Here is a 12,931-nt window from a genome sequence, read left to right as displayed (position 1 = left end):
TAAGATATTTTTTCAAATTTGTGTTTTGTTTTGCTTTTATGACACTAAGCATCTAATTTGGTTATCTTCTTTGATTAACTTGGTCAGATATTTTACTTAACATAAGACTTAAGCCTTAGGGCTGCCCTAGTCCTAATTACACTTTTAAAGATTCATTTTTAATTTGGTCACAAAGAAACTTGAAATAATGATACCATAGTTATTATAAATTGGACTTTTATTAATTGTCTTGCTTCCTGCTTATCATTGCCACTGATTCTGAAGTTTGCGTCTAAATTCTTGTAGTTTTTTTGTTTCATTCATGAAAACTAATTATTGATTCAAGAGTTAACAGACTCTCTGAATATTCCCTTTTAGTCATAATCTACTGTTTTTGAATGAATTTATCATTTGTAGGAGGAGCTGTCATCTCTGAAAGAACAACTGGAAGAGAAGGAATCTGAAGTGAGAAGACTACAAGAAAAATTGGTTTGCCAGATGAAAGGAGAAGGGGTTGAAATTCTTGATCGAGGTAAGAATATGTATCAAACATTTGTTTTCTTCTTTTATTAAAACCGTCACAGTCTGTAAAAGAAGTTGATGTTAGATGATGTGTAACATTAGCATCAAAGAGAGAGAGGAGCAGCAGAAGTCATCTGAACCCGGGGACTCCTCTGAGACTCTTCACGATGCTTGGGCATCTGTTAACTTCCTCTTGAGCAGCTAGAGGAGGGCACCTCTGTACTTTTGTGGATGTTTATTTTAGATTAAGCCTCATCATTGGTCTAAGTGTTAGTTGCTCACCTGTGGCAACTTTTTTGCAACCCCATGGACTGTAGCCCACCAGTCTCCTCTTTCCGTGAGATTTTCCAGGTAAGAATACTGAAGTGGGTAGCCATTCTCTTCTCAAGGGGATCATCCCGACCCAGGGATCGAACTGAGGTCTCCTGCATTGCAGGCAGATTCTTTACTGTCTGAACCAGCAGGGAAGCCTACATGGTTAATTATTACATGGTAAATTCTCATCATGAGAGAGTTCTTGTCCAAATTACAATTGTCTGTACAGTGAGGGGCTTGAATTAGATTACCTCCATAGTCTTCTTGGCTCTAGATTGCCCTGGCTTTATTTATCTGCAGGTATCACAACTCCCTATCCATCTGAAAATTCAGTCCATCCAATATTGGGGGAAATGCGTCTTTCCTCTCTGTTTCTGCATGTATAGGATGTACTTTCTTCAGGGACATTCACAGGCACGTTATGCTTTCACGAGTCGTAAGAGAAAAATGGATTCATAGGACTTGTGAACTACAGAGGCTATGTCAGAGTAATGAGACCCAAAATCAGATCTGAGGGCCAGCACTGGTCTGTGATTAGGATAAGACAGAGGATGAGATGGTTGGATGGCATCACCGGCTCAATGGACGTTAGTTTGAGCAAGCTCCGGGCATTGGTGATGGACAGGGAAGCCTGAGGAGCTGCATGCAATCCATGGGGTCGCAAAGAGTCAGACACGACTGAGTGACTGGACTGAACTGAACGGGTCTGTGACCCACTTGTTAGCAGTACCCGACCAGACAGGTACAGGCATTAACAGCTAGTGTTTAGAGACTTCATGGAATCTGATGCTAACAGAACATCTAACTGCGTGATCAGTGGACTGATTTTGTTGAACAGGAGGTGGATCATTTCAGTGCTCTTAAACTTGAATGGTGAGATGGAGATGACATAAGCAGTGTCCTCCTCATGTTCAGGAGGGTCATAGATCAGACTGTAACGGGAATATAAGAAGCAGCTGATGCAACATTAGCTGTTTTTTCATCACAGTGTTTAAGAAGCACTTGTACGTGGAAGGCCCAACTTTAATGTGAGAAAATCAAGTCTCAGAAAGATGAAGTAACAGAGGTAGTAACTCAGATTTACATCTTCTCATTAATTACATGAGGTTCTAACCTCACAGAAAGCATTATGGTATTATAGTGCCAGTCCTAAAGTCATAAAATAATGCTTCCTATTCAGTCTTTATGAGATTAAAGTCTCTTTATTTTAGGTAAAAGGAGACCAAATTATAGTGCTTTTAAAATATTATCATTGTAATATATGCTAACTTCCAATTCAATGGGTTTTCCTGCACAGATGAAAATTTTAAAAAGAAGCTCAAAGACAAAAGTAAGGTTTTTGGTGTCTTTCCATCAGCCTTCACATTCACCCAAAGCACTACTTGGACTGTTCTTTGCATGTATTTTTAAAACATTTCTCTCACCAAAGATGTAAAATTGCTTCATCAATAAGCTCCTCATTTCTTCAGTATGTACCAAATAGAGGGTAACTAACCAATGATAGAAGCAGGAGTAAACAACCATTTTGCAGATTGTACCCGAGTCAGCCCCTTTGCTCTGTGGGATTCAGCAGAGCCCCCAGACTGTGGAGGGGAGGAAGCATTTCCTCTGGGGCCTGAGATACAGGGTCAGAGGAGAAAACAATGTTTATACTCCAGTGAAAATCTGCTTTTAAAAACAATAAATTTATTTATTTATTTTTGACTGCACTGGGTCTTTGTCACTGCATGTAGGCTTTCTCTGCTGCAGTGTGTGGGCTTGAGGGCATGGGCTCAGTAGTTGTGCAGAGAGTTAGACGTGTCAGCATGTAGGATCTTGCCAGACCAGGGGTCAAACCCGTGTCCTCTGCATAGGCAGGTGGGTTCTTCACCACTGGACCACCAGGAAAATCAAAACCTACTGTTTTTTAAATTTACCACAGTTAACAATCATTTTAAACTTGCTTTTCCTTTCCAGTGTTTTGTAGCCCACTTTTGCACTGAAATCTATATGGGGTTTCTATAAATGTACGTACGCTCTTGTGTTACAAAAGAAATTGTACCCAGGCTGACTAACAGAGTCTAGATTATTTAATGCAGGATAAAGATAAACCCTTAGTGGACTTTCCTCCAGATGTTAAATTCTTCAGGAAATTTGCCATTTAAAAAATAATAATAAAAGCAGTTCCTACAGAGTATACCATAATTGAAAGTGTTATCTCTCTGCTGGATGATATATCATTGTGTTAAAATTCACCTTCAGTAGTATTTTTTTCTCTTGAAGGAGACAACTTTAGCTGAACTTTTTTCTCTTTTTTAATTTTTTTTAATTTGTGATCTCATTTGGGATTGACTTCATATTTAAAATATTTGTTTTTATGATTAAAGTAGCATGCTTTTCTATTTGAATATCAAGTTTTAAGGAGAATCACTTACTTTGGCCCTCGTATTTTAAGATGGTATTGGAAATGAAGTTTATAGATGAAGCAAGGTACTTATTATCCTTCTGTATGGAATCTACAGCTAGCTTCTTAGCATGACACTCATGTAAATATCACATTCCATCAGGCTGTTACCATTTGTGTCTCTGTCTCGGTTATAACTGAACATTTTCTCTGCTTTTGTCATATATATATGCCATTCATCACTTTCACCTGCTTTATTATAAGTTTCTTCTTTGAAAATTCCATGTTTTTATTGTTACGGCACTGAAATTTCATCTTCAGCGTTCTTATCAGGATTTTGTCCTTGCTTTGAGAGAGGGCAGTTTTTTTTTTCCCAGAGTGACGACTATTAAGGTGAGCTATAATAGAAAGTGTTCATTTTTCAGATTTTCCCTAAAAGAGAATATAAATGGTAAATGTGCCTTTAAAAAAAAATCAAGCAGAATAAATTATTAACATCTTTACCTTAAAACATTTCAACATGAAGAGTCAGTAGTTTCTTGTTATTTTCACACATGTTTGAAAAAAACAGATTTCTGATTTGTTATTGTGATATTTCAGATATTGAAGTACAAAAAATGAAAAAGGCCGTGGAGTCTTTGATGGTAGCAAATGAAGAAAAGGTATGTAGGTGAAATTTAACTGTTTATTTGGATATGTTACATCATCATTTTGATCACTCCATGCATTTTCATCAGATACCCTAGTTAGAAAGAACATCCCCTAAACAACTGACATTAAGGGGATGGATTCTCCCTTCCTGCCCAAGTGGACCTGCTCTCAGCGGGTCAGTGACATACTTGTGCTACGTGGATAGGAATGGAGACCAGCAGCTCTGGCTCTACTGAGAATCCATGCCTCAACAGCCCACCATCTTGAATTTAGAAAGTGTTCAAGCTATCAGATCAGCTTTTTACATTCAAGTGACAAATGAGAGAAAGGACATCGTCCATAGTGCATCCTTTCTGTGGTCCCTGGAAATTCTGGGCCACCATATGAACTCTGAAGGAGGTGGCCATGGCAGTCTTAGCTTCACCATCATGTTGACTTTAATCTCTGTGCACATGTTGCTTCCTTCACACTGCTGGCCTCTTTCATATCTGGGATCGTCTCTGCTCTCCTGCGTGGTGAGATGCCAGGAACCAGGCACAGACACTGTGTAATCAAGATGGCACTAGGCTTTGTTTGAGATGCACTGGCCTAATGCCAACATCTCCAGGAGGGCTTCTCCTCCAGCTGTTGCTTCTCCTCACTGCACTCTTCTCAGAGCAGGGACGCAGGGTCTTAATAAAGTAACATCTCTTCATGGCTTCCCTGACCAACCACATACCCAGCAGGCAGGTTCAGATCCTGTCACCAAAACTGTCCCCCCCTCATGTCCCTTAATGAGTAGAACAAGAAGACATTTTCCCACAAAAAGAGTAACTTCAAGGAAATAAAAACCAAGTCAATGCTAAAGAACTTTGTCTTGATCTTTTTCTCTCATCATAAGCTTCCTTCTCTTTCTTGCCTAACTCTGTTTATTGCCTTTCACACTTTTTGTTCTTTATTCAATGGAAGTAAACTCATTGTACCCACCCACCCATATATAGGTTTATTTGTGTGTGTTAGTCCTCCCCACATCAAATAAAAAGTCATTAGCAAGCTGTCCACATAGATTGAATTTGAAAAAAAAAACCAACAACAACACTAAAATTCGCTTTGTTTTCATTTCTCTCCCTCAAAAAGCAACAATAACAAGCAAAACTCCCAGTGTTGAATGAGGGCTTATTAGATGCTCAGACTTCTCTAAGAGCACCAAGAGGGACCTAACTTCTTGGTGGTTCCAAGAAGCCTTCAAAGAGGACATATTTGGGCAAATCCTGAGTGAGAGCAAGAGTCATTCATCAAGAAAATGTTATGTTCTGGGCACAAGATCATGAGCAAAATCACCAGTCAAAACCAAGTCTTGAAGCAGCCACTGCATACTGGGAAAGTTCTGGAGCCATGAGATACAGGTGGAGGACGTGGGTGTATGAGGGGGTGCTATAGTGAAGCTGATGATTTAATGATTTGGAGTCTCAGCTTTAGACCTGGAACGGTGACATAATCAAATTGCCGTGTTAAAAAGCCAATTCTGGTGGCAGAATAGAAACAAGAATAAAAGAAAGAGAATGAAGACAACAACTAAGAGGCTGTTAAAATTGGTGAGAAATGAAGCTGTGGAAAGAAGGCAGTGGCAGTGAAGTGATAAGGGGGTCAGATTTTAGAAAAATTCACTGGTTAACAAGATTTTTAAATCTTTGGATTTGGGGAAAATTTTCTGGTTTGGGCAGTGGGTTGAATGGGGTACCCCTAAAAGAGTTAAGGGAATCCAAGCAGAGACTCAAGTACTAGGGGTGAATAATGAGCTTCATTTTAGATGTATTCAATTTGTGATGTGTTTGTGGGACATTAAAAGATTTCTCATAGAAATTTGGAAAATGAATCTACATTTCAGGATTAATGTAGGATTATAAGTTGGTGGGCAGAGAACCGTGTCAATTTTAGGAGAAACATAGAGTTGAAATATGTAGATTGGCGGGGACAAAACTATAGTTGATATATCAGTTTGCTTTTGCCCCATAATAAATCACATTTGTTAATTCTCATACTTCTGTAGAATGGCTAGATTGTTCTTCTAGTCTGGGCTGACTTTGCTGATCCTCTGCCATTTGCTGGTGGCTGGGATGGGGCTGGATAGTTTAAGATGGTGTAATTCACATGTCTGTTGATTGACAGACTGGTCTAGGTTGATCCCAGCTGGGTTGTGTCTTCTGCAAATGATCTCCCTACCTCCATTAGGCTAGCCTATGCTTCTTCACGTAGTGGCCTCAGAGTTCCTAGGGCAGCAAGAGAGGGCACGCCCCAGCGTGCAACTACTTTTCAAGCCTTTGCTTTGAACCTCATTTGTTACATATCATTAGCCTAAGTAGGTCATATGGTCATGCCCCAAATCCATGTTGGAGAGAGCTAGGGAGCCTATGTTTATAATCTACCACACTGAGGGCCTGGGAGAAGAGAAGAGGGTAAAGGATAAAACCTTGAAGCTCTAACATTTCATATTCTGTTCGGGACATTAGCGTGGGGTGGAGTTGGGGGGGTGGTAATGGGAGTAGAATATTCATCTGCTCAAGGGTTAACAAATCAAGACAGAAGAAAAGAAAGAAAGAGTGGAGAGAAGAGTGAAAGAAGGAAAGTGGGGTCAATCAAGTGCCATCTGGAGATCAAATTTGGAAAAGGATGGAAAGTGTCCATTGTTTTTAGTAAAGAGAAGGTTGTGTGCGTGTGCTCAGCATGTCTGACATTTGCAACCCCGTGGACTGTAGCCCACCAGGCTCCCTTGTCCATGAGATTTCCCGAGGAAGGATACTAGAGTGGGTTGCCATTTCCTACTCCAGGGAATCTTCCCGACCCAGGGACCGAACCTGTGTCTCCTGCGGCTTCTGCATTGGCAGGAGGATTCTTTACCACTGTGCCACCTGAGAAGCCCTGAAGAGAAAGGTCCCTGATGACTAATTGAAGAAACTTTGATGGAGTGTTGTGAGAAGAGAAAAACCAGATGCAAATTAATGGTGGCTGATGAAGATAGCAAGTATAGATCTTTCTTTCCGGCTCTGACTTATTGTAGAGAGGAGAGTAATTAAAGTTGATTTTTTTCTCGGCTGTTTTTTGTATCTTATTACCTTGTTTTGTTTTTGTTTTTTAAAGATGGCAGCTGAAGGATAGGATCTCTAAATTTAGAGGTACTTTTTCTATATCTCTGATGTATGTAGGAAAAATATTCTAGACATTAGCAGTTTTACTAAAGTTTAGAACTGTTCTTTGAATAATGTAAATAATTCACGTCTGCTCATTCTTTTCAATTACTTTTATTGTTTAAAAATCATAATATTAAAAATTATTATTTTATTAATAGGATCGGAAAATAGAAGATCTTCGACAGTGCCTGAACAGGTATAAGAAAATGCAAGAAACAGTGGTTTTGGCTCCAGGTAAAAAAGGTATGTAGCTCTAAGAGCTTTTCTACTTGAGTTGATTTTACGTGGCTGTAAACTTTTTACATTTGGCCTCAACTGCTCTTATTTCAAATTAGGTGGCTCATCCATTCATTCAGCAATGTCATTAGGCATCTGTTCTCTGCCAGAGAAAGTGTAGGCTGCTGAGTGTGGTGTTGTTTGGTTGTTCAGACAGAGCCCTCCCCATGTATAGGGGACATTCCAGAGAGAGAATCACAGCATGTGTGAGAGCCTTGGTGGAAAAGGACCTCAGTGTGTGTACATAGAGCTCATTCACTTCATTGTACAGCAAACTAACATGGCATTGTAAAGCAATTCTACTCCTTTAAAAAAAAAAAGAGACGCATGTGCCTGAAAGGTAGTGGGCAGAGGGCAGAGTGAGACAGATGAGATAATAGAAGAGACACACAGCCAGATCATGCAAGGTGAGGAGTTCAGCTCTCATTCCAGCCCAGAGGATCCACTGAAGGGTCTTAACAAGTCAGTGACATGACAGATGGAGCGTCGTGGACTGTGGACCACTGGGACTATTCCAGCAGTGTTGGAAGGAAGGGAAACCAATCAAGATAACCTTACAGCGTTACAGTGGGAAGATTTGATAGTGCTGATTGGAAATCTATTTTGGTGTTACCCTTGACTTAATAGTGTGATGAGTTAGATTAGCAAAGTGAAGAAGAAGAAAGCATCAGGAAAGATAACATTTCTGGCTAAAGCAACTAGCAGAGGATGTCTCCACTTACCACGAGGGGGGAGTCCAGAGGAGAAACATTGCCGGGGTTGAGGGGTATTGTGTCCAGCTTTGAATACATTTTTTAAAAACTATAAGTAAGGTGAAAAGACAGCCCTCAGATTGGGAGAAAATAATAACAAATGAGGAAACAGACAAAGGATTAATCTCAAAAATATACAAGCAACTCCTGAAGCTCAATTCCAGAAAAATAAACGACCCAATCAAAAAATGGGCCAAAGAACTAAACAGACATTTCTCCAAAGAAGACATACAGATGGCTAACAAACACATGAAAAGATGCTCAACATCACTCATCATCAGAGAAATGCAAATCAAAACCACAATGAGGTACCATTACACGCCAGTCAGGATGGCTGCTATCCAAAAGTCTACAAGCAATAAATGCTGGAGAGGGTGTGGAGAAAAGGGAACCCTCTTACACTGTTGGTGGGAATGCAAACTAGTACAGCCACTATGGAAAACAGTGTGGAGATTTCTTAAAAAACTGGAAATAGAACTGCCATATGACCCAGCAATACCACTTCTGGGCATACACACTGAGGAATCCAGATCTGAAAGAGACACGTGCACCCCAATGTTCATCGCAGCACTGTTTATAATAGCCAGGACATGGAAGCAACCTAGATGCCCATCAGCAGATGAATGGATAAGGAAGCTGTGGTACATATACACCATGGAATATTACTCAGCCGTTAAAAAGAATTCATTTGAATCAGTTCTAATGAGATGGATGAAACTGGAGCCCATTATACAGAGTGAAGTAAGTCAGAAAGATAAAGAACATTACAGTATACTAACACATATATACGGAATTTAGATAGATGGTGGCGATAACCCTATATGCAAAACAGAAAAAGAGACACAGAAATACAGAACAGACTTTTGAACTCTGGGGGAGAACGTGAGGGTGGGATGTTTTGAAAGAACAGCATGTATATTATCTATGGTGAAACGGACCACCAGCCCAGGTGGGATACATGAGTCAGGTGCTCGGGCCTGGTGCACTGGGAGGACCCTGAGGAGTCGGGTGGGGAGGGAGGTGGGAGGGGGGATCGGGATGGGGAATACATGTAACTATATGGCTGATTCATGTCAATGTATGACAAAACCCACTGAAATGTTGTAAAGTGATTGGCCTCCAACTAATAAAATAATATTAAAAAAAAAAAAAAAAAAAAAATAAAAAAAATAAAAAGTCTGTAAAACATCTAAGTAAAAATAACCTGTATTTTGTTGTATTTATTATTATTTTATCTGCTGATGGGCCAGTTGGCCATCCTCAAATACAACAAAGCTTTGGGGGTCATTCAAAATAAGCAAAAATGTTAAGAACTTTGAAGTTCTCTTGTTCATTAGCACTGCATAGGTGGGGCTATTTACTTTAAAAGTAAGTGATGAAAATAAGTCTTTGGGAAGGTACTTGTGGAACATTTGGGATTTTGAAATTTTAATTTTGATGTGTTCACAAAGAAAGAAAATCCTTTGGACCAGGATCTTTGAACAAAATGGATCTTCATGTTTTTGTCCATGAGGCCTGGCATGTATTAAGACTTCAGTTATCTGAATGAGCAAATAAACCTCTAATTGTCATGATAGTTCTCATTACTCAGCATTTTCTATGCCTTCACAAGAGTATCTTTTAAGGAATATTTTAGATTCTCTAATTAATTTTTACATAAAATTATTATGCAAATATTTTACATAGTATTTTTGCATAGTCATAGTATTTGTAACATTGTTTGATTTTATAGAATCTCAATACTATAATGTTTCAAAATGAAAAAAGAGCAGATTAATTTCTGCAATTAGACTATATTGTAAAATATTTAGAAAATAGAGAAAAGGGGTAAAAATCACTCATAACTGCACTGGCATGATCACTATTGGCATTTTCATGTAATTCTTTCTGCCTTTTTAATCTATGCATATAATAGTATAGTTAAAAGAGAGAGTTTTTAACCCTGTACAGAAGGATTTTTATAAACCATTGGAAATTATGTCCTGTTCTAATGAAGAGTTTCATCAACAGTGCTTTCTCAGTAGGATTTATATTTATTTAGAAAATCCTCAGGCAATTCTAAGAATACCTCAATTCTAATAAAATTAGAGTAAAAATCTAATAAAACCTAAGTTTAAAGCTATGTCTAGTTAGTATCTTTAAACAAGTAAATGATTTGCCATTCTGTGTTATTTAAAGACTAGTTGGAAGGACCATTCTGTTTTTAAAAAAGAATGTCTGGCACTGTTGTTCAGCACTTAATCCTTTTCATTTCTAGACACATTAAAAAAAAATTCTCAGAGTTGCTACTTTGCCGGTTATGTGGTTGCTTTTTTCCATTATGTCATTATTCTTTCTGCTTTAAAATGAAATGAATGGCATAAAGAACCCTCTTAAGAGGGACCAAGAGTCATCATCTTTTCTCTTTTCCCTTTTTGCTTTGCACATTTTTTTTCAAGAGCAAAGTAGTGATGGGAATGGAGTTAAGTGTGACTCTGTTGCTGTTTAGAATCACTTTAGTTGTACTACTGGAATTCCTCCACAGGTTATTTCTGAAGGGAAATACTTAAAGCCCCACATGCTGACACAAAATTATAGAAGGGTTGTCAGACTCAGTTAGCTTTAATGCCAGTGCTGTGAGTCCATAGTTACGTTTATTAAACCACTGTTGATTAATTGATTAACTCTATCAATACCAGTGCTGGATACTCAGGTGGTTCAAGAGCCCCTGGGCCTTAGGTGCTCCCAGTTTAAGATGCTATTCCTAGGGCCCATGTTGTTGTTCTTAGGGATGCCAGAAGTTGACTCTGATTTTTAAGGATCAGAAAGCTCTTTATATTCAAGATTCTTATCTTCCTCCCAAAGTGAAAAGCTGTTGGTGTCCTCTCTGCTTGTTGTTCCTAGGCCAGGATGGCGACTTGGAAGACCTGCTTCCGTCCAGCTCCTTCTCCACTCTGCTGGACCCGCAGGTCTTTAGTGATCTGGAGAAAAACGTGTCACTGACGCCAGTAAGGGGATCTCCCAGTCATGACCCATTTAACACAAGTGCTCCAGAAGAGGTATTTACAGACTTATTGTTTCTCCATCTTAAAGAGACTCTGTCATTGAAAGTTAAAGTGCTGTTGACAACATCAAAGACTTGGGTTCTTTCCTGAGTTGGATCACTGACTTGCTTTGTCTTGGCAGTCATTATGACCTCTGGGTCTTTATTTGAAACATCTTCTCCCCCCCTTCTTTAATAAATAAAGGTTTGGGCCATTGCAGCAACATGGATGGACCGGGAGAGTGTCATACTGAGTGAAGTCAGTCAGACAGAGAAGGAGGAGTATCACATGACATCCCTTATATGTGGAAAAATAAAGAGAAATGATACAAATGATCTTACTTACAAAACAGAAACAGACTCACAGACTTAGAGAAGAAGCTTATGGTTGCCAGGGGAAAAGATCACGGAAAGGATAATTAGGGAGTTTGGGACGTCCATGTACACACTGCTATACTTAAAATGGATAACCTCCAAGGACCTACAGTATAGTACGTGGAACTCTGCCCAGTGTTATGTGGCAGCCTGGATGGGAGGGGAGTTTGGGGAGAAGGGGTACATGCATATGTATGGTTGGGTCCCTTTGCTGTTCGCCGGAAACTATCAACATTGTTTGTTAATTGGGTATACCCCAATACAAAATAAAAAGTTTAAAAAGAAAAAAAATAAATAAAGACTTGGGCAATGTCAAAATCACTTATATAATTTAGGGAAGACATATGAATCCTTTGGAGATGGATGTAGTCTTCAATATGAGGTTATAATCTACTTACTAAACAATAAGTAGGCAATGAATAAAGTGGGGGCAAAGTGAGATTATATAAGTTTTAGTCACTTGTGATGGTAACACAGAAAGATGATGGACTTCGGTTAACAAGCTGGGTATTGTGGAGTCATGTATTGCGTGGAGGTATCCAAACTGAAGTCAGCAAATGAATTATCTACAAGCATAGTTATGGCAAAACAATAAGAAGCAAATTGCCTTGACAGATTACATGTCGGTTGCTTGATCACTTGGTAAATATGGTATCATCTGCATGGAGGATCTGCTTCATGGGATCTGTAGTATTGGAAAATGCTTTAAAGCAGCAAACACCTTCCTGCTGCTGCTGCTGCTAAGTCGCTTCAGTCGTGTCCAACTCTGTGTGACCCCATAGACGGCAGCCCTCCAGGCTCCCCTGTCCTGGGATTCTGAATGCAAGAACACTGGAGTGGGCTGCCATTTCCTTCTCCAATGCATGAAAGTGAAAAGTGAAAGTGAAGTCGCTCAGTTGTGTCCGACTCTTAGCAACCCCATGGACAGCAGCCTACCAGGCGCCTCTGTACATGGGATTTTCCAGGCAAGAGTACTGGAGTGGGGTGCTATTGCCTTCTTCGAAACACCTTCCTACGGCCCTACAAATTATCTTCACAAGGTGGAATGAAGAGAAAGACCACCTATTTTGTAGAAGGTGGAGATGCTGGCAGTACAGTAGACTGGATCAACAGGCCTTTTGAACTAGGGTGTCTACCATGATTATTTTTGTAATCTGATCAGTTAATAAATAGTGACTACTTTCAAATTAAAAAAAAGAAAAAGAAAATTTCCCCTTCAATTTGTTAAACTTGAAAAAAGCAGCTAGAGGGGAATGAACAGTTTAAACTCACTTATATTACTTTCACTTCAAAGTGGCACCAAAATCTACTATTGTTATCTGTTGCACACCACCCCCAAAACTTTGTGGCTTGAACCACAACATTGTTTTGCTGATGAATCTGCAGTTTGGGCAGGGCTTGGCAGGAACATCTTGTCTTTGCTCCCCTGGACATCAGCTGGAATGGTGAGAAACCTAGGGGCTTGAGTCATCTGAAGGATACTCTATTC

General features: G+C 39.4%; 1 protein-coding gene across 8 annotated transcripts in view; it reads left to right on the top strand.

The window, feature by feature from the left end:
- PPFIBP1 (PPFIA binding protein 1) overlaps window positions 1–12,931 on the top strand; it is a 197,129-nt gene that overhangs the window by 158,424 nt on the left and 25,774 nt on the right. For 6 of the 8 annotated variants that reach the window (XM_065940001.1, XM_065939956.1, XM_065939965.1 and 3 more), the window contains 5 exons: window positions 397–511; window positions 2,114–2,146; window positions 3,800–3,861; window positions 7,176–7,260; window positions 10,929–11,083. In XM_065940001.1, coding sequence (XP_065796073.1) covers window positions 397–511; window positions 2,114–2,146; window positions 3,800–3,861; window positions 7,176–7,260; window positions 10,929–11,083 — 450 coding nt within the window. The remainder of the gene's footprint in view (window positions 1–396; window positions 512–2,113; window positions 2,147–3,799; window positions 3,862–7,175; window positions 7,261–10,928; window positions 11,084–12,931) is intronic. The other 2 variants (XM_065940004.1, XM_065940003.1) reach the window with 1 other exon arrangement.

Source organism: Muntiacus reevesi, chromosome 1 (assembly GCF_963930625.1).
Source record: "Muntiacus reevesi chromosome 1, mMunRee1.1, whole genome shotgun sequence".
NCBI lineage: Eukaryota > Metazoa > Chordata > Mammalia > Artiodactyla > Cervidae > Muntiacus > Muntiacus reevesi.
Note: the sequence above shows the minus strand (reverse complement) of the source record. Positions and strands in the feature narration are given on the sequence as shown.